The following is a 26156-nucleotide window of genomic DNA, read 5'->3' as shown; positions in this document are numbered from 1 at the left end:
GGCACTCCCTCACTGCTAGGGCTTCAGCTGGTGCTCCCTCACTGATAGGGTTTCAGCTGGTGCTCCCTCACTACTAGGGCCTCAGCTGGAGGTATCTCACTTCTAGGGCTTCAGCTGAAGGCCTCTCACTGCTAGGGCTTCAGCTGGCGCTCCCTCACTGCTAGGGCTTCAGCTGGCGCTCCCTAACTGCGAGGGTTTCAGTTTGTGCTCCCTCACTGCTCGGGCTTCAGCTGGAACTTCCTCACTGCTAGGGCTTCAGCTGGCGCTCCCTCACTGCTAGGGCTTCAGCTAGTTCTCCCTCACTGCTAGGGCTTCAGCTGGTGCACCCTCACCGCTAGGGCTTCAGCTGGTGCTTCCTCACTGCTAGGGCTTCAGCTGGTGCTCCCTCACTACTGGGGCTTCAGCTGGTGCACCCTCACCGCTAGGGCTTCAGCTGGTGCTTCCTCACTGCTAGGGCTTCAGCTGGCGCTCCCTCACTGCTAGGGCTTCAGCTGGTGCTCCCTCACTGGTGGGCGTCAGCTGGCGCACCCTCACTGCTAGGGCTTCAGCTGGCGCTCCCTCACTGCTAGGGCTTCAGCTGGCACTCCCTCACTGCTAGGGCTTCAGCTAGCGCTCCCTCACTGCTAGCGCTGCAGCTAGGGCTTCGGCTGGTGCTCCCTCACTGCTAGGGCTTCAGCTGGCGCTCCCTCACTGCTAGGGCTTCAGCTGGCGCTCCCTCACTGCTAGGGCTTCAGCTGGCGCTCCCGCACTGCTAGGGCTTCAGCTAGCGCTCCCTCACTGCTAGGGCTCCAGCTGGTGCTCCCTCACTGCTAGGGCTGCAGCTGGTGCTCCCTCACTGCTAGGGCTTCAGCTGGCGCTCCCTCACTGCTAGGGCTTCTGCTGGCGCTCCCTCACTGCTGGGGCTTCAGCTGGTGCTCCCTCACTGCTAGGGCTTCAGCTGGCGCTCCCTCACTGCTAGGGCTTCTGCTGGCACTCCCTCACTGCTAGGGCTTCAGCTGGCGCTCCCTCACTGCTAGGGCTTCAGCTGCTGCTCCCTCACTGTTATGGCTTCTGCTGGCACTCCCTCACTGCTGTGGCTTCAGCTGGTGCACCCTCACTGCAAGGGCTTCAGTTTGTGCTCCCTCACTGCTATGACTTCCGTTGGGGCTCCGTCACTGCTAGGGCTTCAGCTGGCACTCCCTCACTGCTAGGGCTTCAGCTGGTGCTCCCTCACTGATAGGGTTTCAGCTGGTGCTCCCTCACTGCTAGGGCCTCAGCTGGAGGTATCTCACTTCTAGGGCTTCAGCTGAAGGCCTCTCACTGCTAGGGCTTCAGCTGGCGCTCCCTCACTGCTAGGGCTTCAGCTGGCGGTCCCTCACTGCTAGGGCTTCAGCTGGCGCTCCCTAACTGCTAGGGCTTCAGTTTGTGCTCCCTCACTGCTCGGGCTTCAGCTGGAACTTCCTCACTGCTAGGGCTTCAGCTGGCGCTCCCTCACTGCTAGGGCTTCAGCTAGTTCTCCCTCACTGCTAGGGCTTCAGCTGGTGCACCCTCACCGCTAGGGCTTCAGCTGGTGCTTCCTCACTGCTAGGGCTTCAGCTGGCGCTCCCTCACTGCTGGGGCTTCAGCTGGTGCACCCTCACCGCTAGGGCTTCAGCTGGTGCTTCCTCACTGCTAGGGCTTCAGCTGGCGCTCCCTCACTGCTAGGGCTTCAGCTGGTGCTCCCTCACTGATGGGCGTCAGCTGGCGCACCCTCACTGCTAGGGCTTCAGCTGGCGCTCCCTCACTGCTAGGGCTTCAGCTGGCACTCCCTCACTGCTAGGGCTTCAGCTAGCGCTCCCTCACTGCTAGCGCTGCAGCTAGGGCTTCGGCTGGTGCTCCCTCACTGCTAGGGCTTCAGCTGGCGCTCCCTCACTGCTAGGGCTTCAGCTGGCGCTCCCTCACTGCTAGGGCTTCAGCTGGCGCTCCCGCACTGCTAGGGCTTCAGCTAGCGCTCCCTCACTGCTAGGGCTCCAGCTGGTGCTCCCTCACTGCTAGGGCTGCAGCTGGTGCTCCCTCACTGCTAGGGCTTCAGCTGGCGCTCCCTCACTGCTAGAGCTTCTGCTGGCGCTCCCTCACTGGTAGGGCTGCAGCTGGTGCTCCCTCACTGCTAGGGCTTCAGCTGGCACCCACTCACTGCTAGGGCTTCAGCTAGCGCTGCCTCACTGCTCGGGCTTCAGCTGGTGCTCCCTCACTGCTAGGGCTTCAGCTAGCGCTCCCTCACTGATAGGGCTTCAGCTGGTGCTCCATCACTGCTAGGGCTGCAGCTGGTGCACCCTCTCTGCTAGGGCTTTCACTGGTGCTCCCTCACTGCTAGGGCTTCAGCTGGTGCTCCCTCACTGCTAAGGCTTCAGCTGGCACTCCCTCACTGCTAGGGCTGCAGCTGGCGCTCCCTCACTGCTAGGGCTGCATCTGGTGCTCCCTCACTGTTGGGCTTCAGCTGGCGCTCCCTCACTGCTAGGGCTGCAGCTGGCGCTCCCTCACTGCTAGGGCTGCATCTGGTGCTCCCTCACTGTTGGGCTTCAGCTGGCGCTCCCTCACTGCTAGGGCTTAAGCTTGCACTTCCTCACTGCTAGGGCTTCAGCTGGCGCTCCCTCACTGCTAGGGCTTCAGCTGGCACTCCCTCACTGCTAGAGCTGCAGCTGGCGCTCCCTCACTGCTAGGGCTGCATCTGGTGCTCCCTCACTGTTGGGCTTCAGCTGGCGCTCCCTCACTGCTAGGGCTTCAGCTGGTGCTCCCTCACTGCTAGGGCTTCAGCTGGTCCTCCCTCACTGCTAGGGCTTCAGCTGGCACTCCCTCACTGCTAGGGCTTCAGCTGTTGCTCCCTCACTGCTAGGGCTTCAGCTGGCGCTCCCTCACTGCTAGGGCTTCAGCTGGTGCACCCTCACTGCTAGGGCTGCAGCTGGTGCTCCCTCACTGCTAGGGCTTCAGCTGGTGCTCCCTCACTGCTAGGGCTTCAGCTGCTGCTCCCTCACTGCTAGGGCTGCAGCTGGTGCTCCCTCACTGCTAAGGCTGCAGCTGGTGCTCCTTCACTGCTAGGGCTGCAGCTGCTGCTCCCTCACTGCTAGGGCTGCAGCTGGTGCTCCCTTACTGGTAGGGCTGCAGCTGGTGCTCCCTTACTGCTAGGGCTTCAGCTGGTGCTCCCTCACTGCTAGGGCTTCAGCTGGTGCTCCCTCACTGCTCGGGCTTCAGCTGGCACTCCCTCACTGCTGGGGCTGCAGCTGGTACTCCCTCACTGCTAGGGTTTCCACTGATGCTCCCTCACTGCTAGGGCTGCAGCTGGTGCTCCCTCACTGCTGGGGCTTCAGCTGGTGCTCCCTCACTGCTAGGGCTTTAGCTGATGCTCCTTCACTGCTAGGGCTTCAGCTGGCACTCCCTCACTGCTAGGGCTGCAGCTGGTGCTCCCTCACTGCTAGGGCTTTCACTGGTGCTCCCTCACTGCTAGGGCTTCAGCTAGCGCTCCCTCACTGCTAGGGCTTCAGCTGGCGCTCCCTCACTGCTAGGGCTTCAGCTGGTGCACCCTCAATGCTAGGGCTGCAGCTGGTGCTCCCTCACTGCTAGGGCTTCAGCTGCTGCTCCCTCACTGCTAGGGCTTCAGCTGCTGCTCCCTCACTGCTAGGGCTGCAGCTGGTGCTCCCTCACTGCTAGGGCTGCAGCTGCTGCTCCCTCACTGCTAGGGCTGCAGCTGGTGCTCCCTCACTGCTAGGGCTTCAGCTGGTGCTCCCTCACTTCTGGGGCTGCAGCAGGTGCTCCCTCACTGCTGGGGCTTCAGCTGGCGCTCCCTCACTGCTGGGGCTTCAGCTGCTGCTCCTTCACTGCTAGGGCTGCAGCTGCTGCTCCCTCACTGCTAGGGCTTCAGCTGGTGCTCCCTCACTGCTAGGGCTTCAGCTGGAGCTCCCTCACTGCTAGGGCTTCTGCTGGCGCTCCCTCACTGCTAGAGCTGCAGCTGGTGCTCCCTCACTGCTAGGGCTTCAGCTGGCGCTCCCTCACTGCCAGGGCTTCTGATGGCGCTCCCTCACTGGTAGGGCTGCAGCTGGTGCTCCCTCACTGCTAGGGCTTCAGCTGGCCCCCACTCACTGCTAGGGCTTCAGCTAGCGCTGCCTCACTGCTAGGGCTTCAGCTGGTGCTCCCTCACTGCTAGGGCTTCAGCTAGCGCTCCCTCACTGCTAGGGCTTCAGCTGGTGCTCCCTCACTGCTAGGGCTGCAGCTGCTGCTCCCTCACTTCTAGGGCTTCAGCTGGCGCTCCCTCACTGCTAGGGCTTCAGCTGGTGCTCCCTCGCTGCTAGGGCTTCAGCTGGTGCTCCCTCACGGCTAGGGCTGCAGCTGCCACTCCCTCACTTCTAGGGCTTCAGCTGGCGCTCCCTCACTGCTAGGGCTGCAGCTGGTGCTCCCTCACTGCTAGGGCTTCAGCTGCTGCTCCCTCACTGCTAGGGCTGCAGCTGGTGCTCCCTCACTGCTAGGGCTGCAGCTGGTGCTCCTTCACTGCTAGGGCTGCAGCTGCTGCTCCCTCACTTCTAGGGCTGCAGCTGGTGCTCCCTCACTGCTAGGGCTGCAGCTGGTGCTCCCTCACTGCTAGGGCTTCAGCTGGTGCTCCCTCACTGCTAGGGCTTCAGCTGGAGGTATCTCACTGCTCGGGCTTCAGCTGCTGCTCCCTCACTGCTAGGGCTGCAGCTGGTACCCCCTCACTGCTAGGGCTTCAGCTGGTCCTCCCTCACTGCTAGGGCTTCAGCTGGCACTCCCTCACTGCTAGGGCTTCAGCTGTTGCTCCCTCACTGCTAGGGCTTCAGCTGGCGCTCCCTCACTGCTAGGGCTTCAGCTGGTGCACCCTCACTGCTAGGGCTGCAGCTGGTGCTCCCTCACTGCTAGGGCTTCAGCTGGTGCTCCCTCACTGCTAGGGCTTCAGCTGCTGCTCCCTCACTGCTAGGGCTGCAGCTGGTGCTCCCTCACTGCTAAGGCTGCAGCTGGTGCTCCTTCACTGCTAGGGCTGCAGCTGCTGCTCCCTCACTGCTAGGGCTGCAGCTGGTGCTCCCTTACTGGTAGGGCTGCAGCTGGTGCTCCCTTACTGCTAGGGCTTCAGCTGGTGCTCCCTCACTGCTAGGGCTTCAGCTGGTGCTCCCTCACTGCTCGGGCTTCAGCTGGCACTCCCTCACTGCTGGGGCTGCAGCTGGTACTCCCTCACTGCTAGGGTTTCCACTGATGCTCCCTCACTGCTAGGGCTGCAGCTGGTGCTCCCTCACTGCTGGGGCTTCAGCTGGTGCTCCCTCACTGCTAGGGCTTTAGCTGATGCTCCTTCACTGCTAGGGCTTCAGCTGGCACTCCCTCACTGCTAGGGCTGCAGCTGGTGCTCCCTCACTGCTAGGGCTTTCACTGGTGCTCCCTCACTGCTAGGGCTTCAGCTAGCGCTCCCTCACTGCTAGGGCTTCAGCTGGCGCTCCCTCACTGCTAGGGCTTCAGCTGGTGCACCCTCAATGCTAGGGCTGCAGCTGGTGCTCCCTCACTGCTAGGGCTTCAGCTGCTGCTCCCTCACTGCTAGGGCTTCAGCTGCTGCTCCCTCACTGCTAGGGCTGCAGCTGGTGCTCCCTCACTGCTAGGGCTGCAGCTGCTGCTCCCTCACTGCTAGGGCTGCAGCTGGTGCTCCCTCACTGCTAGGGCTTCAGCTGGTGCTCCCTCGCTTCTGGGGCTGCAGCAGGTGCTCCCTCACTGCTGGGGCTTCAGCTGGCGCTCCCTCACTGCTGGGGCTTCAGCTGCTGCTCCTTCACTGCTAGGGCTGCAGCTGCTGCTCCCTCACTGCTAGGGCTTCAGCTGGTGCTCCCTCACTGCTAGGGCTTCAGCTGGAGCTCCCTCACTGCTAGGGCTTCTGCTGGCGCTCCCTCACTGCTAGAGCTGCAGCTGGTGCTCCCTCACTGCTAGGGCTTCAGCTGGCGCTCCCTCACTGCCAGGGCTTCTGATGGCGCTCCCTCACTGGTAGGGCTGCAGCTGGTGCTCCCTCACTGCTAGGGCTTCAGCTGGCCCCCACTCACTGCTAGGGCTTCAGCTAGCGCTGCCTCACTGCTAGGGCTTCAGCTGGTGCTCCCTCACTGCTAGGGCTTCAGCTAGCGCTCCCTCACTGCTAGGGCTTCAGCTGGTGCTCCCTCACTGCTAGGGCTGCAGCTGCTGCTCCCTCACTTCTAGGGCTTCAGCTGGCGCTCCCTCACTGCTAGGGCTTCAGCTGGTGCTCCCTCACTGCTAGGGCTTCAGCTGGTGCTCCCTCACGGCTAGGGCTGCAGCTGCCACTCCCTCACTTCTAGGGCTTCAGCTGGCGCTCCCTCACTGCTAGGGCTGCAGCTGGTGCTCCCTCACTGCTAGGGCTTCAGCTGCTGCTCCCTCACTGCTAGGGCTGCAGCTGGTGCTCCCTCACTGCTAGGGCTGCAGCTGGTGCTCCTTCACTGCTAGGGCTGCAGCTGCTGCTCCCTCACTTCTAGGGCTGCAGCTGGTGCTCCCTCACTGCTAGGGCTGCAGCTGGTGCTCCCTCACTGCTAGGGCTTCAGCTGGTGCTCCCTCACTGCTAGGGCTTCAGCTGGAGGTATCTCACTGCTCGGGCTTCAGCTGCTGCTCCCTCACTGCTAGGGCTGCAGCTGGTACCCCCTCACTGCTAGGGCTTCAGCTGGTGCCCCCTCACTGCTAGGGCTTCAGCTGGTGCTCCCTCACTGCTAGGGCTTCAGCTGGTGCTCCCTCACGGCTAGGGCTGCAGCTGCCACTCCCTCACTTCTAGGGCTTCAGCTGGCGCTCCCTCACTGCTAGGGCTGCAGCTGGTGCTCCCTCACTGCTAGGGCTTCAGCTGCTGCTCCCTCACTGCTAGGGCTGCAGCTGGTGCTCCCTCACTGCTAGGGCTGCAGCTGGTGCTCCTTCACTGCTAGGGCTGCAGCTGCTGCTCCCTCACTTCTAGGGCTGCAGCTGGTGCTCCCTCACTGCTAGGGCTGCAGCTGGTGCTCCCTCACTGCTAGGGCTTCAGCTGGTGCTCCCTCACTGCTAGGGCTTCAGCTGGAGGTATCTCACTGCTCGGGCTTCAGCTGCTGCTCCCTCACTGCTAGGGCTGCAGCTGGTGCTCCCTCACTGCTAGGGCTTCAGCTGGTGCCCCCTCACTGCTAGGTCTTCAGCTGGTGCTCCCTCACTGCTAGGGCTTCAGCTGGTGCTCCCTCACTGCTAGGGCTGCAGCTGGTTGCTAGGGCTGCTAGATCATTCCATGCTTGCAGGTCCCCTCTTCTCCATCCCTGCAGCTGCCTTTGGTGGCTTTGAATGAACCCATTATACCATGGTGTCTAACTATCTTTAAAGTATGGCCCTAGGTTGGCATGGGCTGTCCTGCCACCGTGAAGGCACCTGGCACCTGTACAATGCCCCCCCCCCCCACAGTCCATAGGGTCTCCTCTTCCCACTGCTTAGAACCCTCTCCCAAGCAATCTTCCCAGAAGGCAGTGGCACGAGGCAGAGATGCTGACCCAGTCCTCTCTCTCTTTTGTTTTTCAGGTAAGTCCTACGAGATAACCTACGTGCGGCTCAAGTTCCACACCAGCCGCCCCGAGAGCTTCGCCATCTATAAGCGGACCCGGGCAGGCGGTCCCTGGGTGCCCTACCAGTACTACAGCGCCACCTGCCAGAAAACCTACGGCAAGGCGGAGCGGGGGTACCTACGTCCAGGTGATGACGAGGCTGTGGCCTTCTGCACGGCGGAGTTCAGTGATATCTCTCCTCTCAGTGGTGGAAACGTGGCCTTCTCCACCCTGGAAGGCCGGCCTAGCGCCTACAACTTCGACAGGAGTCCTGTCCTGCAGGTAACGCGGGGCAGCACCTATGCTTTCATAACCATGGAGGAGCTATACATTTACTAAAGGTTTGCATGGGCGCTCGTATGATGCAAGCAGCGCAAACGTTATTGCTCTCTAATTTGACCCTCATGCAACAGAAAAACACTTTGCGCCAACGCCCTCTTTACTAGGGGTGGGTGGAATTTGCGTAGTCGCGATACGCAAAGCTCTGCAAAACAGTAAAAAAACTCTGCGTACACATAGAAATTTTGCGAACACGCGGATTTGCTTGTTCCGCCCGTTTGCGATGCTTTTTTCCTGATCGCGAACACTGTTTGCGTGCTCGGGGGGAAATATCTCATGAACACTCATTTTGAAAGTGCAAACAAGCAAAAAATTCCACGAAACCGCGGACCACGTAATTTTTAGTAATTTTGCGTTCTCCACAGAACACAAAATTACCCAAATTGAGCGAGCGGAACGGAATTTACCGCCCAGGCCTACCGTTTACTCATGCAAGAGGAGGAGTGCCTAGAGCAGAATAGCACAGCACTGTGGGAATTGGCTCAAAATCAATTCTACTTACAAAGCATAGCCTGGCTTTTTGCCCACTCTTAAAGTCACGTGAAAGCAGGCACAAGCAAGGGGGAAGTTTTATCGCCTGATAAACCTATCTGTAACATGTTATTTACATAAAAGTACATAACTTACACTTCTGACCCCTGTGTGCTTGTTTATGGGCAAGATCTGGCCCTATAGGGAGTACCTCGAGTACAATCTTATGCTTGACGCTCCTGGCTTACCTTTGTGTCATAGCGCAAGGCTGTCGACTACCGCAAACAACAATGCTGAGCATCACCTGGAACAGCCATTTTAGTACCAGTGCTGGCCATGGCTTCATTGAGAGGTAGCTCTTGCTAAGGGCCTGATTCAGATCGTTGGCGACCACCTGACGAAATATGAATCCTATTATATCCTATGGGATTTCTGCTTCGGCGGATGGGATATCCATCACCATTGTGACCGAGTAACCCCTCTACCAAGATCTAAATTAGGTCCTAAATCTTCTGCAGCTCTATTTTTGATCCTTCATGCAACGCAGTTCTACAATTTGTCGCACATCGTTCTGTTGGGAAAATTATTGTAAATCTGAGCCATAGAATGCAAACATGAGGGGAGGTTGGGCAAAGTATAGACAGTTGTGGCCTGACGCATTTCTTAGTAGCCCACTGTCGGCGCTGCAGAATACCAGGGTTGCCGAATGCAAAGATTGCTTACTCACGATTCCTCCTTCCATTGCCCCATACTTCCACCTCACACCTCTTTCTTCGGCCACCCCACACTTCCTGTCTCTTTATCTCATGAACACCGACGCAGGCTAGTCTTAATTAGCTGAGGTATGGTATGGCACCCCTTGCCAAAGCACTCCCTCTCCCCTTTTTGGGGAAGGATCTAGTATGTAGGCCTTGGCGTCTCAGAGACCCCTCTGAGAGAGTCCACTGTGTAAAGGGAGCCTCTCGCAACAGAGATAGGGAAGTGATTCCACTTCCCCTGGGATCACAGCTTACTGGACTTTGGGCGTTGCTTTGACTCGTCTACCGGTTTGTGTGCCTGTCGCCCTTCCCCTCCTCTTTCCATGCTGTGTCTCTCACCCTCCCCTCCTCTTCCCATGCTGTCTCTCACCCTCCCCTCCTCATTCTCTCCTTCATTCTCTGTCTACTTCCCCTGCTCCTACCCCCCCCTGAATCTCTCCCCTTGCTGAAGTACTGGGTTTTTCAGAACCGGTACTGAACCGGTAACCCAGCGGTGCCAGGGAGAACACCCAAAGACTTCGAGTTCTTCCTGTTTCAGACTACAGAAACACAGAGCCTTCTAGGTGAAGTCAAAGATCGAATTTATTGGCTGCAACCAAGTAACAGGCGTCCTAGACGTACAACACGGTGTATATTCTCAGGAGACTGCTCAATCTTACAAAGCCAGCCTTCTCTTTTTATACAAAATATTACGCTTCAGGCAAACATTCTTTGTTTTTACAGTTGACCATTCACATATTTTCACTACAAAGGAAAAGCAGAGTCAGGATGACAAGCCCATATTTCAGTTTGTCCAGCCCATAATTAATTACCCGGCAAGGCCCAGAACTTCCATCAGATATCGGTGGACCCCCAATAAAAATGGGCACCTCCTCCTCGTAAAGCAAGCCATAAAGTAGGAAACAGAGACAGGTGTGTGTAAGATTAGGCATGGTTCGTGTGCGATGAAAGGTTTATGATATGTTGTGCCTTGATGCTAATCTCATTCGGCCACTGGGAGAGGAACTGACCGAACAGGTTTGGCCTTGGGCGTGGAGGCAGCTTGTCCAGGTCGTAGAGAAGTCAGGGAAGGTGTGCGTGTCCTTCAAGAGCGTGTTTGGATTTAATCATTGGCCTATGTGAGGGCAACTCACAAAATGGTTGCCGTACACAAAATGGAACCCGAGGGTTCAGGACGAAAACTATGATTTCAGGGTGGTTTCGTCACTCGAACATGATGAAAATGCTTGTGCATAGTCTACTAGCCATTCTCGGTCTGCTGATATCAAAATCGTCATGATACGACGATGGTTATGACAAGGGGTCCAGAATTTTCAGTACCACAGTACCCTCCTTTTGCCCTTACATAGGCAATTAACCTATACTCATGCTAATCTGAGTCCAGGTCTATATTCGTAAAGTCATTGAGATGCTGCTGTAGCATCATCCTATTACTTAGCTCGTCTCTCGATACAGGTTTCCTTACACACGATGTAGCACAGAGACCACATATTGCAGGAGCACACTGTACGCACAGACAGAACAGGAAAAGAATGGCTAAGACCATCCCAATGACCATCAGAATTTTCCATCCCCAGCCGGATATCAGTTCCCAGAACCATCCCATTAACGACCAATCTCCTTTGTCCACATGTATAGATTCGGAAATCTTATGCAGCTTGGAAATGGCCTGGTACACTGTTGGAGCGTTATCTGGAATGAAAACACAGCAACTCGATTGGATCACTCTACATACCCCACCTCGGTCTGCAAGGATGACGTCTAACGCGACCCTGTTCTGAAGGGTCATAAGACGATCCGACTGGAGCTCAGCAGTCAAGTTACTAAGGGCACCGGCAGTTTCAACTACGGTGGACTCAACCACCCTCGTCAATTGTCTTAGGTTCCTGCTGTTAACCATGGGTCCCCAGAACGGCAGAAAACCTTTCACAAAGTCTCCAAATTCTTGTCCTGCAGTGTCTTCTTTGCTGAGGACACCTCTAACTACCCTTGTCTTATGGTAATCTGCCGTAGCTGTGTAGATGGGAGGCAACAGGAACGAAACAAAACATGTGCCCGAAAAGTCAGGGGGCAACCATGTATAGGCTCTATCATGGCAGATGAAATAGGTACCCTTAGCTGCTAGGAACGAAGGGGAAGTCTGGGACGTGAAAACATATGTTTCAGTGCAGATACTTTTCCCTAACTGAGCTCTGGGATTCTTGCCGACACCTTGCAGACATAAGTGACCTTGATGGGGTACAATCCAAATCGGGGAAGATCTCTTAGCTTGCTGTTTCTCACTCAGAGTAGCTCCATATCCGGTCACGTTCCATCCTATGTATAATAGTGTCTCATCTCTCGGGATAGTCTCATAGGAAATATCTTCCTTAATCATATCTACTATACCCTTAACTAGAGCACTATTCTTAGGATTGTCTGTCACAGAACGTAGGGGGTAGGTCTTATGTGCGTAAACGAACATTGTTCTGTATGCCCACACAGAACCATTATGGCTGAATGGCAGGACCAGATAGGGGATACCTTTGTCCGTAGTATGAGGCATAAGACCACACACCCAACAGTTAGTTGTGTTCAATACTAGTTGGTGTTGGTGCAAAAGCTGAACGAAGGAGTTATTAATAAACTCTAATCTCCTAGCGGACTCATGTTCAGGACGAGGTTGAAAAGAATGTGAGGAAACAGTAGAAGGAGGAGGTATGGGCGGTGTAGTGGGTGCAAATGTCACTCGAAAAGAGAATAAAACATATCCTATAAAAAACATCATTATACTGAACAACATAAAAATGCATAGTATCAAAAAGCGTTTTGTGGTCATCATTGGACATATTCTGGCTTTAAAGTTCATTGTTTTGGCAGGTCTCTCCATCTTGAAAAACTCCATCCTCTCTAATTGCTGCTCGCGGTGGTAGGGTGTTCTATGCTAAAGGATGCTTCTGTCAGCCCAGGGCAACTCCCTTAGACCAACCAGAATCGTTGACCTAACGTCTTCGGCTGCTCCCCGAAGATTTGGGCAACCGCGACCCTACAGCTGAACCCGGATGGTGGTTCGAAAAACAAAAATAAAAAAGTTTCTCAGATGAGAGAGCTGCACTTTCAAAAATTTAGCAAAGGAAAGGAATATTTTTATTTGTCCATAGTTCTCGGCCTCAGATTATATCTTTTCTTTCCAGGTATTGTCTGGTCTTGGAAAAGGAGTTCAGGTTCTGTAGTGTCCAATCGGGTTGATGGTGGCACAGCTTCTTGCAAGAGATTGTCACTTTCTGTCTCAGAAATTGTTCCTTTTATACGTGCATCACTGAAAGGCAGAAATCGAGGCACAGTTTCAGTCTCTGAGTCAGCGACACCCTCCTGGACCCACCGGTCGTACGGCAGAGGCAAGGGCACCCTCTTGCAATGTACACCGTGGATCCAGTGCTTCTTTCCCTCCACTCGAACGGCTGATCTCGTTGAGAGTAGAACTAGGTGAGGGCCGGTCCACCGGGGCTGGTCATTCTTTGTTCGCTGGAAATTTTTGACCAGCACCCAGGATCCAGGATCGATCGGATGTCCTGGAGCTTCAGAGGCCTGAGGCAGAGTATCATGAACCTGTTGGTGTAAAACACGCAATTTAGCCGTCAATTCGTACAAATAATCAAGCAGTACAGGGTGTTCGATTTCACTGAATTTAGTTGGCCTTGGCACTCCCCATATGTTGGCCGGACGGCCGAACACAATCTCATATGGACTAAGTCCCACTCGCGAATGCACAGTAATTCTGGTTGAGAGGAGTGCTAAAGGCTGAGCGTCAGGCCATTTAAGACCAGAGCTTGCTTGGATTTTTGCTAACTTTAGTTTTAGCGTGCCATTGTAGCATTCTACTAGTCCAGCTGATTGGGGGTGATTTGCAGCGTGAAATTTCTGTTGGATGCCTAGCCCTTCACATACTTTCTTCATCACTTGACCCACAAATTCACTCCCATTGTCACTCCATACCATCCTCTGCATTCCAAATCTAGGGAATAATTCTTTCACAAGGGCTTTAGCTGTGGATAAGGCAGTGTTGTCTTTTAGGGGATATGCTTCTACCCATCGTGAAAAGGCACAAACAACAACGAGTACGTATTTCAGATTGTTGCACCTTTTCATGTGGATGAAATCTAGCTGCAAAACCTCGAACGGATACATAGGAGGCGCAAAATGACCAGCTGGAGTTGGGGTTCCCCTACCAGTATTGTATTTCAGACACACCATGCAATTCTTGACCACATTCTCTGCACACTTAGGAATTCCAGCATTTTGCCATACCGGGGCCAACAACTTACAAATCCCTTTCACACTGATATGAGCCATTCCATGAGCCATGGTAACCACTGCAAGCACATACGCATCGGGTAACAACCATCTCTGATGCTCTGACAATTCAACCCAACAACCATTCGCATCCAATTTACCCTTACTTTCTCACCACACACTCAATTCTTTCTCTGTAGCTTCTGCTTGAATAGACTTCACGCTCTCGATCGTATCTTCACACATTCCAACATCACCAACCCATCTCGCAGGGCCTGCAACATTCATTCGACTCATCACATCCCTTGCTGTTTCTTTTGCGACTTCATCAGCAAATGCATTTCCACGACCAACATCGTCAGTAACCTTTTTGTGCGCACTGCATTTCACAATCGCAACCTGCAACGGCAAAGTAAGTGACTCGAGAAGCTCATTCACCAATTGACCATGCTGTATCTTAGCTCCATGCGAAGTCAGAAACCCACGTTCCTTCCACAATCGTCCAAAACTGTGAGCCACACCGAATGCATACTGGCTGTCTGTATAAATGGTCACTTTCATTCCTTTCGACAACACACATGCTCTCGTAAGTGCAATCAATTCTGCTGCTTGAGCTGAATTATGTGGGATACGTGCAGCTTCAACAATCGTATGCAAAGTCGTGACAGCATATGCTGCAGTCGTATCTCCACTCGGAAGCTTGAAGCACGAACCATCCACCCATAAGGTACCATCACACTTTACAAGGGGAGTGTCCTGAAGATCTATTCTCCCTTTCGTTTCTTCCTCTGTCCTTAGAAAACAATCATGCTGTTCAGAAGCATCTAACTCTGCTACAATCGGCAACAACGTAGCTGGATTAAGCGTGTTGCATCTTTTTATGTGCACATGACTCGCTAACAGGGTTAACTCGTACCCCGACAATCGAGCACTACTTAAGTGCTGTGTTTTGGTCCTGTTTAACAAAGTGTCCACTGCATGTGGAACCATCACAATCAATGTATTATTCATCACTAAACCAGCAGACTGTCGAATGGAAACAGCTGCTGCCGCTGTGGCTCTTAAGCAACTCGGCAATGCTTTAGCTACCGGATCCAAAGTCAACGAAAAATACGCGCATGGACGCTGCTTGTTTCCGAACAACTGTGTCAACACCGATAATGCACAACCTTCTTTCTCATGGACATATAATGTCATATAATGTAAGGGCTTACTGTAGTCGGGGGTACCCAACACAGGAGCCAAACATAATGCATTACGCAATTCGGAAAAGCTTTTCTGACACTCTTCAGACCATGGAATGGGATTTGGTGTATCTTTACAAGTTAATGCCACCAAAGGTTTGGCCATCAAAGAAAAATTCGGTATCCATTGTCTGCAATATGATGTAATACCCAAGAAAGCACGCACTTCTCTCTGTGTCCTTGGCACACTCAATTTCGCTATTGCCTGAATTCTTTCTGGGGTCAGTTTCCTTCCCTCCTTCGATAAGAGATGACCTAAGTAGGTCACTTCTTGTCGACAATATTGCAATTTGGAAAGGGACACTTTGTGATGCAAATCAGACAAATGACGCAATAATGACAACGTGGCTTCTTTACAGATTTCCTCAGTATCTGCAGCAACAAGCAAATCATCAACGTACTGAATAAGGGTAGCGCCATCAGGTAAAACAATCGTATCAAGTTGTGTCTTTAAAGCCTGACTATATATCGATGGACTATCACAGTAGCCCTGGGGAGCGCGTTTGAAGCGGAAGCTTTGTCCTCCTAAACTGAATCCGAAAATATCCCTACTCTCCTCGGCAATCGGGATGCTAAAGAAAGCATTCTTCAAGTCAATCACCGAAAACCAAGTGGCAGAAGCTGGAACCATTGTGGTATATAAATAAATAATACCAGGACTATTTTTGAATTACATTAACAATAACAGATAGCTCAATAAATAAGAGGCAGGATCCGATGTGTCCGAGTCAGAAGGATTTATTCAGGCAAAAGGGAAGGGACTGGAACGGGACAGCCTTAAATAAAATAGGAAGGAAGGCAGCTGCAGCATTTCATCGACAGTGCAGCATATATATAGTAAAACATTACATTACATTACATACAGTAGGCGTAACTTATGACAAACGTAAGATAAGAAGGCATGGGTGGAAAAAGAAGGCGTGTACAGGGCGTGCACTGAGACATGTGATGTGAACGTCACAGAATTGTCATGAATGGGGCGGAAACATGGAGGGGGCTACTCGAGCAGCTGGGACCTTTAACCTAGTGGTGCGCGCAAACGGGCAATGACGTGTTACCAGGGAGAACTGGGGGCTATGACTTCTGCGCTAGAAGAGGAGACTAAAGTCTGCGGTGTCAGGACGACATGTACCTATGGCATATCTGGTATCTGGTGTTTGGAGTACATGTTGATAGAATCCAAAAGTTATCGGGCCAAAGGCTACTTGACACTAAGGCTGGTGCATGCATTATTCTACATGTATTGCGTGTGTTATGAATATGAATTTATAGCTTCTTCCATTTAAACAGAATCCGAAAAGGAACTGGCTGTCTGGATGAATGGGGACACTGAAAAATGCGTTCTTGAGATCGATAACTGTAAAGAACGTAGCTTCAGAATCAATGGCTGTCAATAGAGAAGAAATATCTGGGACCACTGGGTACTGTGGTACAATACATTTATTAAGTTCTCGAAGGTCGATCACTAATCGATAAACTGGAGGTGCATTTGGATCAGTACGTTTCAGGATCGGAATGATAGGAGAATTACATACATTGGAGTCAGTTTCTACAACCACTCCTTGAACAATAAGTTCGTCAATAATTTTGGATAAGTCTGCTACAGCCTCAGGTGGCAATTTGTACTGTCTGATTCGTGGTAGAACAACACCTTGCTTTAGAGTCACACGATGGGGTGTGATATGCATACAACCTACATCAGTTGGACCTTGCGCCCATAAATGCTGTGGTACATTCAATAATCTTGGATCAAAATCACGTAATACATAATGACCTTTGAAATCACGGAGGAACAGACGGACCCCTTCTGGGGAGCAGCATATGACTGCTCCTAATTCTTTCAGTGTCTTAATGCCTAACAAATTTTCTGGGCAAGACTTCGTGAGTAACAAATCTGTAGTTCGGGACAATGGACCAACTTCTAGAGTAACTGGTTTCGATATTTCATTAACAATAGGCTTTCCTGAAAATCCAAGGGAAACATTTATAGAGCCTGAGAGCGGAGCCCCTGGAACCTCGTCATGACTGATGGTAGTCCTACTTGCCCCTGTATCAATCAGGAACTTTCGGTCTTTCCCTAATACTTGACTATGTACATAGGGACCCTCTTGATCTACAGGTATCTCGATGAGAGGCAAGCCTACCTCCCTCTCTAGGCTGTTTCATGAGTATGGCTGATAATCTGGCTACTCGGACTGTGCATACTGGTACATCTGCTGTGTAACATGCTGTGTTGCAGCTATAGGCTGCGGTACGGTAACTGACTGTTGTGCATTCTGTGGTGGCTGGGAAGTCTGTGAAACTTGTTCTTGTCTAGGCGGACGTGGTCTTTCTTTAGTTTTACCAGTAGCTATGTTGTGTTTCAGAACTGCACATTCGTTTATAAAATGACCTGGCTGTTTACAGTAATTGCATGTCCCTTTAACGGGAACTGTAGGATGACTGGCTTGATTCGGACCCCTCTTCTGACTGTCTTGTGGAACAGATTGTGCAACTAATACTTTCATTTTCGTGTCTTTCATACGTCTCCTTTCGTGTTCCTGCTCTTCCCTGATTCTGTTCTGGTGGTACTGGAGCATTTGGAGCATCTGGGACGGGGTATTAGCTTGCCAGGTACTTTCGACTTTCAGGACTCGATTTTTAACTTGTGGACTGGAATTCTCGACTAGTTTGGTAACAAAAAGATGAGGGTATGATTCACTACTTGTTTTCAGACCACTATTAATAATAAAACATTTTTCAAATCTAGAATAAAAATCACTAGTATCTTCGTCTTGTTTCTGTTTACAGGCTGAGATGGCATCCCAATCTTCCTTTTTCGTGGCTAGTAATCTTGGCAAAACTTGTATCAATAACTCGGGCAATTCTTTAGCTTTATCCCCAAGACCGGTACCTGGTACTCGTGAATTATCTTCAGCTTCTAATGCTGTCCAATCTATCTTTTTCTCTCCCACCTCCCATTCTTTTTCTTTTCATTTTTCATATATGCCCGCAGGCAACAGGACCTTTAGCATTTTAATGATATCAGGATACGTATATTCTCCCATACGGAGCATGTCCTTTAATTCACGGTGGAACCCTGCTGGATCTTTATCATGACAGGGAATTAACTTCTTCATTTCTAAGAGTTCCATCTTTGTGATAGGGGTGTAAACAAATACTCGTTCTAGACCACCCCCCTCTTTCTTGACTGGATGTACTTCTCGTAACGGATTCTGTCTGTCTATGTAGAATGATTTACTTTCTGGGGGTGAGACGTGAACAAAATGTGGATTCAGAAACGTTCGGTATTTGTGGCGCTGTTCTAATATGACACTAATTAAATCGGTACCTAGACCTTTCCATCTGTACTGGAGTAACTCGTTTAATACATCATGTAGAGGACCTGGATCAGAATGTTGTTCCTCATACAGTGTAATGAGGTGCTGGATCATATACATACCCACCAGTCGCTGTTCGGCTGGGGGCAATTTCAGAAACATTTGGGCCACTATTTCGTCTGGAAAAGTGGTAGAATCAGTAGTCCACCGGACTGCTGATCGGGCTAGTTCTTGTTCATGCATGGTACTGAGCTCACTATAACCTATTCGTGACTTCAGAATGTGATCGGTGGCCTGGAATACTTGCTCAAGAGAACCCTGTTCTGGTGCTGGAGGAGGAAAAGCTTTCTTGTAATCTAGACGTGAATGTCGGTCAGAAAGTCTAGTTCTACCTACGTACGCTATTCTGTCGGGATTCTCGTTGTCTACCTCTTCAGTAGAAGAGTCATCTTCTTTCTCGGTTGCTTGTTTTGCTTCTCGTTTCTCGTGTATAGTTATGATTTCCCTACGAATTTTCTTGTACATACTCTCTATACAATTTTGTGTCTTGTGTTTTCCCTCGGCTATATTGTCACTCCACCTGGTCAGGACTTTCATTTCTTCTTGATCTTTTTCTGGATAATCTTGCTCTCTTATTAAACAGTTAATCAAAAACTTTAAAATCATGAGCTGAGTCTCGACTTTTCTTTGAACCATGGCTTCGTGAATACTTTCTGGATTCACTCCTGTACGGATAAAATGATATATTCTGTCTAGATGTTCTCCCATATCGGGCAGGGTGTCCAAATAGCCGGCAACCCGTCTTAAACGTAATGAATATATGACCATGTGGTCATCGCCTGGAACTGGATCATAACGACATTCAGTAAGTGCTCGCTTGATATCTCCGTATGTAGTCACTTTTGGCGTACGCTGTAACGCTAGTTCATGTAGCGTCATACGTCTTGGTTGAGGCGGGGTACGAGGAGAACTTCCCCCCGCGGCTCCTAAACTAGAATCGTCGGTGTATACTGTACGTGCTGGTAAAGCGACTGGCAAAGCGGGTACATGTACTGTGGGCTGGGCCGGGGGTGCTGTAACAGGTGCTGTAACATTAACTGGACCCACGGGACCAGCGGCTGGAGGAGCAGGAATTACATTATTAACGGGAGCAGGCGGAATAGGATTTGCATATTCTGGGACTGTATCATCCAAATAGGACGAAAGAAAAATATCAGCTGCGGTCGGTTTGTGACGTAGCTTAATCGGGACCAATGGCGGCGGGAAATTACAGGGTGCTTCCGGGGTTGCTTTTGGCAAACCCTCGGCAAGAAGAGGATACATACCTTTAATAAGGGCATTTCTCTGTCTGTCTGACTGTTCGGTTCTAACTCGTTCACCTTCTTCGATTAGTTCCCTTTCTTTGGCCTTTTCTGAGGATTCCCTACTTAATTCTGTTTTTCTGAATTCTTTTTCGGTTCTTTTATGAGATTCTTTGCGCCATAACTCGATGGCATCTTTCTGGGACTGTCTGGCTTTCTTTTTCCATAATGCTTCTTCTACTCGCATGATGCACTCGGCATCCCATGTACCTGATATGGGCCATCTATATTTCTCTTCTAGTTCTTTAGTATAGTCCGCCCATAAGTCTAGATATATTATGGCATCTAAGCCATGCTTGTGATACATAAAATGTCCTGGACTGTCCCTAGGAGGGACAGGAACAGCTTCTTCGAGTAACCCTTTTCTGGTCTTTAACTGACGTAATTTCGAGAACAGAGGCATTTCTGTTATATACTTGGAACACAATACACAATAATCACGGTAATAAAATAGCGAACAAATCTCTCATACCACGACATAAAAATACATAAATAAACAGTTCGAACAGAGTACTACCTGATACACTGAAAACAGAACACATGTATTTCTCGAGAACGAAACTTACTAGAATTACTGGATGCACTGCTAAAACAGTACAGAACATACCGGTCCCATAAAGAGACACGTCTTGACCCGTATCCACCTAGGTGAATACTTCGTAATGGATCTGCGTACCCAAACCCAACGGACCAGGACCAAACTAATGATCCTGTCTAGATACTTCCCCCGCGACGGTACTCACCGGGAAGCAGAAACTGGAAGGCCTCGGACTGGACTGTACTGCTACGACGTCGGACTACGAACTTCGGAAACTTCGGTTACAGGTGGGCCTCCGGATACTTCGGACCTTGTCCTCTCGGCTTGGGCTCTGGTCGGGACGAACCGCATTCCACACCGCTTCGTCTGGATGTCGGACCGCAGTCTCCGTTTCCTCCGTGGGCCTGAGGGAGACTTGAAGCAGAAATATCTGCCGGTGCGCAGTAGAGTTCCGTCACGGCTGCAGAGGGTCAGGGGGCCTGCGTGGCATCGCCAGCGCGTGAGGAAGGGGCTCGTCCCTATTCGGGCGCCATTATGTGGTATATAAATAAATAATACCGGGACTATTTTTGAATTACATTAACAATAACAGATAGCTCAATAAATAAGAGGCAGGATCCGATGTGTCCGAGTCAGAAGGATTTATTCAGGCAAAAGGGAAGGGACTGGAACGGGACAGCCTTAAATAAAATAGGAAGGAAGGCAGCTGCAGCATTTCATCGACAGTGCAGCATATATATAGTAAAACATTACATTACATTACATACAGTAGGCGTAACTTATGACAAACGTAAGATAAGAAGGCATGGGTGGAAAAAGAAGGCGTGTACAGGGCGTGCACTGAGACATGTGATGTGAACGTCACAGAAGTGTCATGAATGGGGCGGAAACATGGAGGGGGCTACTCGAGCAGCTGGGACCTTTAACCTAGTGGTGCGCGCAAACGGGCAATGACGTGTTACCAGGGAGAACTGGGGGCTATGACTTCTGCGCTAGAAGAGGAGACTAAAGTCTGCGGTGTCAGGACGACATGTACCTATGGCATATCTGGTATCTGGTGTTTGGAGTACATGTTGATAGAATCCAAAAGTTATCGGGGCAAAGGCTACTTGACACTAAGGCTGGTGCATGCATTATTCTACATGTATTGCGTGTGTTATGAATATTCTACGAATATTAATACAGTATTTCTCTTACATGGAGACAGAAAGACTAGACCATAGCTGGAACTGTTGATGCGGTTCAGTAGCTTAGGAATGCAGAGAAGGAGGGCTGGACTGATAACTAGAAGCATAACATACTCTTGGCAGACAGGCAGGCAGAGCCAGGCCGGGCCGGGCACCGCGCGGCAAGAAGTGAGTGAAGGGTCAGGGATGCACGTGGGGGCTGCATCGCTCCTCGGAGTGGATTCAGGAGACTGGAGCTTGAATCTGGTGTCCGGGCCCCTTTTGAGGCCTAGGAACGGGGACAATTCAATGAATTAACGTGCACACTGTAAAACGTGGCAACATAGGCCTAATACTCGTTGCTTTCACGAGAACTGGAAACTGGCATACTAGAGTTGGACACAACTATAATTGCGTCTTTAATCGATCATAGGGGGATACATGCATATCGATCATGCACATATAGCATAGGATGGGGAACACGTAGGCACATATAACATGGCAAAATTTACTTTTCCACACCATAGTCAATAGGGCAGTGATGTCAGGAACAACTGGAAATTGTGGCACAACAATCTTATTCACATCTCTAAGATCAATCACAAATCTATAAACAGGTGGCTGAGAAGGATCAGTACGCTTCAGAACAGGCAGAACAGGACTATTGCAGACATTACCTCTTGTCTCTTCAATCACATCTTTTTCGATCAGATCGTAAATGATCGCTAGCAACGCCTTTTCACCTTCACTAGAAATTTTATATTGGGGAATGCGTGGCATTTTAACATTGGCTTTCAATGTCACAACATATGGCGGTATTTCCAAGAGACCCACATCATTAGGACCAGTAGCCCAAAGAATATCAGGGAGAGATGACAATTCGGTCGGAAGTTTATCCTTTGACAAGTACATTGAAGAGACCACTTTCTTACCCAGTGTAAGTTGTACTCCCGAAGGAGAACAGTACAAAGTTGCATACAATCTTTTCAACAAATCCAGTCCTAACAAGTTTTCACCACAACCTGTCGTCAAAATAAGGGGTGCTTCTAATTCACAAGGTCCAACAGAAAGGGACATAGGGGTAGAAATCGGGTTCCTAACCGGGGCGCCAGAAAAACCTACTGAAACATTAATTTCGACAAAGGTGCGCCAGGGAGTTTAGAGTGCATTATAGAACTCTTTGTAGCACCAGTATCCAACAGAAAAGGCTCTGACCCACCTGATGTAATCACCTCAACATAAGGTCCACTCTGATCTACTGCAACTGAAACAACTCCCTCTCTTCGTCTATGGCTGTCCTAGCAATCATTACCTTCCATATTCTCATCTTCTGCATAGTAGTCATCAGCATAGTACTGAGCCGTCCTACCAGACGCGTTATGCTGTTGATCAAACCTATTCATTGAATTTTGAGGCGGAAGGGAACGCGCGTTCTGGGGGAAATTACCACGTCCTCTACCTCTAGGTGCTTGTTGAACACCTCGACCTCTTGCACCAGAGACACCGTTCATACGCTGCAACAAAACAGGGCAACTATACTTGAAATGTCCCTCCTCTTTACAATATGAACACTGATTGGGACCTACAGGAACACGTGGTTGAGAAAACTCGACCCTTTGTGAGTTTCTCTGATACTGTTGGGGTTGCTGATAGTTATGCTGGCCATCGCGCGGCGGATATGCTTGCTGTAACAGAACCTTCGTTTTCAACTCTTTAGTTTTCCGGTCTGCTCTATCTTTCTCATCTTTATCCCTATTTTCATAATACTGTGAAGTAGCCAATATCTGTGCTGAGAGGAGACGGCCCAAGAACTCTCTGAATCCTTCAACTTCTTACATAACTCTGGTAACAAGTTGTGCACAAACTTGTCAACGAACAACCGTTGACCACCTTCTGTGCTCATATCCTGACCGCTGTGGTCGACAAAGTTTCTTCAAACATGGTGAAGAAATCAGACACTGTATCATCTTTCTTCTGCTTACACGCAGACAACTTATCCCAATTCACACGCATAGCAGGCATTAAAGTTTTCATGTAAATAATAATCCTACCAGGAAGTTCTGCTACTAAAGGCTCGGGTTTAGCACCACCAACTTGTCGATCATTTGCAGCACTAATATTAGCCCATGAGTCACCTAACTCTTGATCATGATCCGCATGACGAATCTTTCCCCATAAAGGCTGTGGAACAACATTCCCAAACAACATGTCTATGTCTGCTAAATTCATAATGCAAGAGCCTGCGGTCTGTGACAATTCCTTGTAATACCCTGCAGGATTTTTACGGGGATCAGGCAATGTCTGTTTTAGAGCCAGAACTTCAGCTCGTTTCCATGGAACATGTACCCAATCACGCTGAAAGTGAGGCAAAATGTGCGGATTAACATTTGGGTCCCCTTCTCTCCATTGTGGGGGAACTTCTCTCATGGGATATTGTCTCACCTTCTTTTTAACAGAGGAATCAGACTCAAACAACGACCGAGAAACACCTTCACTCCTGAATGATAATAATGTTGCGACTGCTTTCTCAACATCGGAACCCACAATTGTGCCTTTTGCAAACTCAAACCGGACACGACACAACTCAGGCGGATTAGGCTTTAAATCATTTTCCTCCAAATCCTCACAAAGAAAGGTACACATTTTCTCGAAAACGTATCTCTGTTTTGGTGCTTCCCACAGATGGAAAACATCCATAACAGACTCTAACTCATATCTTATGGGGTCAGTCACCCATTTATGTGCCAAATAATCTAACGTTTCTTTCTCCCTAGAATCAGGCAGTTGGCTACGTAACTGTTTACGCTCTGAAGAAGGAGTTACACTTGCTGCTCCAAAGAGAGGGTATAGAAGGCTAGCCACAGTGCTAGTCATTCTCTGGCGAACAGAGGGAGAAGTCGATGAAAGGACAGGCGGAAAAGCAGAGTGAGGCAAGGCAGACGCAGAAGCAGTGTCAGAAGGGATACCAGGAGTGGTAGTCGATATAGTTGTCAAAGTCGTAGGAAGTAAAGGCAGAGCAGATGTTAAAGTCAGTGGCCCTTGAGGAGGCTGCACCGGAAGAGTAGGAGCCAACTGAAGAGCAGCTGGTGGCTGTGGAAGAACCTGAGGCACAACAACCGGGGGCTGCTGTACAACTAAAGGTTGCGGAGGTGCTGTAGCACTCTGCGCATAAGGGGGTGGCGAACTCAATAAATGCGACATTAGGGGGTCTTTTTCAAGTTCTTTAGCTGTATCTTGCTGAAGAGGCGGCAAAACTGGATAGCATTTATCGATTACCATTTTACGTTGCCTGTGCAACTGCTCACTCATCTGTTCTTCTTCATTATCTTTAAACTGCATAGCGGCTTGCATTATCGAAATACCCCTTTCTCTCTTATTTTTCTTCGCTAATTTAATTTCCTTCTGTTTGGCTTCCTTTCACCATAGGCGGAAAGAGTCAAACATCGCCGGCCGGGCTTTCTTCTTAAAAGTTTAACCTCCAGATTATCTAAGATTTCCGTGTCAAAACTACCATATTGGGGCCATTTTAAAACACCATCTTTTCTGGTGTATCGGATCCATACTTCATTGTATGTGATGGGGCCTACTCCATGTTTCACATACAATTCATAGGTTGGAGTTCCAATCGGAGGAACCGGACACGAGTCCTCCAATCAGGAATCCCTATTACAACCAAGACAAAACAAATTTCCAAGTCTGCTAAGACCAGGCATCTCTGCCCACTAGTCTAGCTTCAAACTTCAAAGGATTATCGAATACGATAGTCTCGTGAATACACGAGTCCCTCGGCTTTGGTACTTGCAAGTTCCAAATCAAAGATCCCAAGGGGATACCCAAAGTAAGAACCAAACTAAGGACTGGGAGACGCTCCACTTATACTTAACTGAGGTATCGATGACGTCACCAGAAGACTCGTCTATTGTTTCACTCTACCAAACATCAAGGGTCCAAAACAGGGCGATAGTTAGGGCAGCAGTCCTTCGTAGCCGTCGGGAAGCGGGGAACCTCGCAGCAAAGACTTTCGGACCACGTCGACATGCAGGGGTCGATGAAGTGGCGGCCTTCCTCCAGAATTTTCACACGAAGCTCCTCACGAACCTCTGGCTTGGACCGGTACCGCTGAAATCGCCCCACGTTGGGCGCCAACTGAAGTACTGGGTTTTTCAGAACCGGTACTGAACCGGTAACCCAGCGGTGCCAGGGAGAACACCCAAAGACTTCGAGTTCTTCCTGTTTCAGACTACAGAAACACAGAGTCTTCTAGGTGAAGTCAAAGATCGAATTTATTGGCTTCAACCAAGTAACAGGCGTCCTAGAAGTACAACACGGTGTATATTCTCAGGAGACTGCTCAATCTTACAAAGCCAGCCTTCTCTTTTTATACAAAATATTACGCTTCAGGCAAACATTCTTTGTTTTTACAGTTGACCATTCACATATTTTCACTACAAAGGAAAAGCAGAGTCATGATGACAAGCCCATATTTCAGTTTGTCCAGCCCATAATTAATTACCCGGCAAGGCCCAGAACTTCCATCAGATATCGGTGGACCCCCAATAAAAACGGGCATCTCCTCCTCGTAAAGCAAGCCATAAAGTAGGAAACAGAGACAGGTGTGTGTAAGATTAGGCATGGTTTGTGTGCGATGAAAGGTTTATGATATGTTGTGCCTTGATGCTAATCTCATTCGGCCACTGGGAGAGGAACTGACCGAACAGGTTTGGCCTTGGGCAGTGGAGGCAGCTTGCCCAGGTCGTAGAGAAGTCCGGGAAGGTGTGCGTGTCCTTCAAGAGCGTGTTTGGCTTTAATCATTGGCCTATGTGAGGGCAACTCACAAAATGGTTGCCGTACACAAAATGGAACCCGAGGGTTCAGGACGAAAACTATGATTTCAGGGTGGTTTCGTCACTCGAACATGACGAAAATGCTTGTGCATAGTCTACTAGCCATTCTCGGTCTGCTGATATCAAAATCGTCATGATACGACGATGGTTATGACATGGGTCCAGAATTTTCAGTACCACATTGACTGCTTTTTCCCTTACGTATGTGTGCTTATTGTTTATCTCGACCTTACAAGTAACTATGTTGCCATGCTCTAATAACTGTGTAACCTTTGTAACCTTTGTAACGCTGTAACTTG

The 26156-nt window shown here is 50.4% G+C and overlaps 1 protein-coding gene across 1 annotated transcript in view; it reads left to right on the top strand.

Moving 5' to 3' along the window:
- LOC144752877 (laminin subunit gamma-3-like) overlaps nt 1-26156 on the top strand; it is a 223618-nt gene that overhangs the window by 65793 nt on the left and 131669 nt on the right. The window contains exon 2 of the mRNA XM_078640706.1: nt 7522-7826. Coding sequence (XP_078496832.1) covers nt 7522-7826 — 305 coding nt within the window. The remainder of the gene's footprint in view (nt 1-7521; nt 7827-26156) is intronic.

This window comes from Lissotriton helveticus, chromosome 5_1, assembly GCF_964261635.1.
Source record: "Lissotriton helveticus chromosome 5_1, aLisHel1.1, whole genome shotgun sequence".
NCBI classification, from domain to species: domain Eukaryota; kingdom Metazoa; phylum Chordata; class Amphibia; order Caudata; family Salamandridae; genus Lissotriton; species Lissotriton helveticus.
The sequence above is the reverse complement of the archived record's forward strand: the minus strand, read 5'-3'. Positions and strand labels throughout refer to the sequence as shown.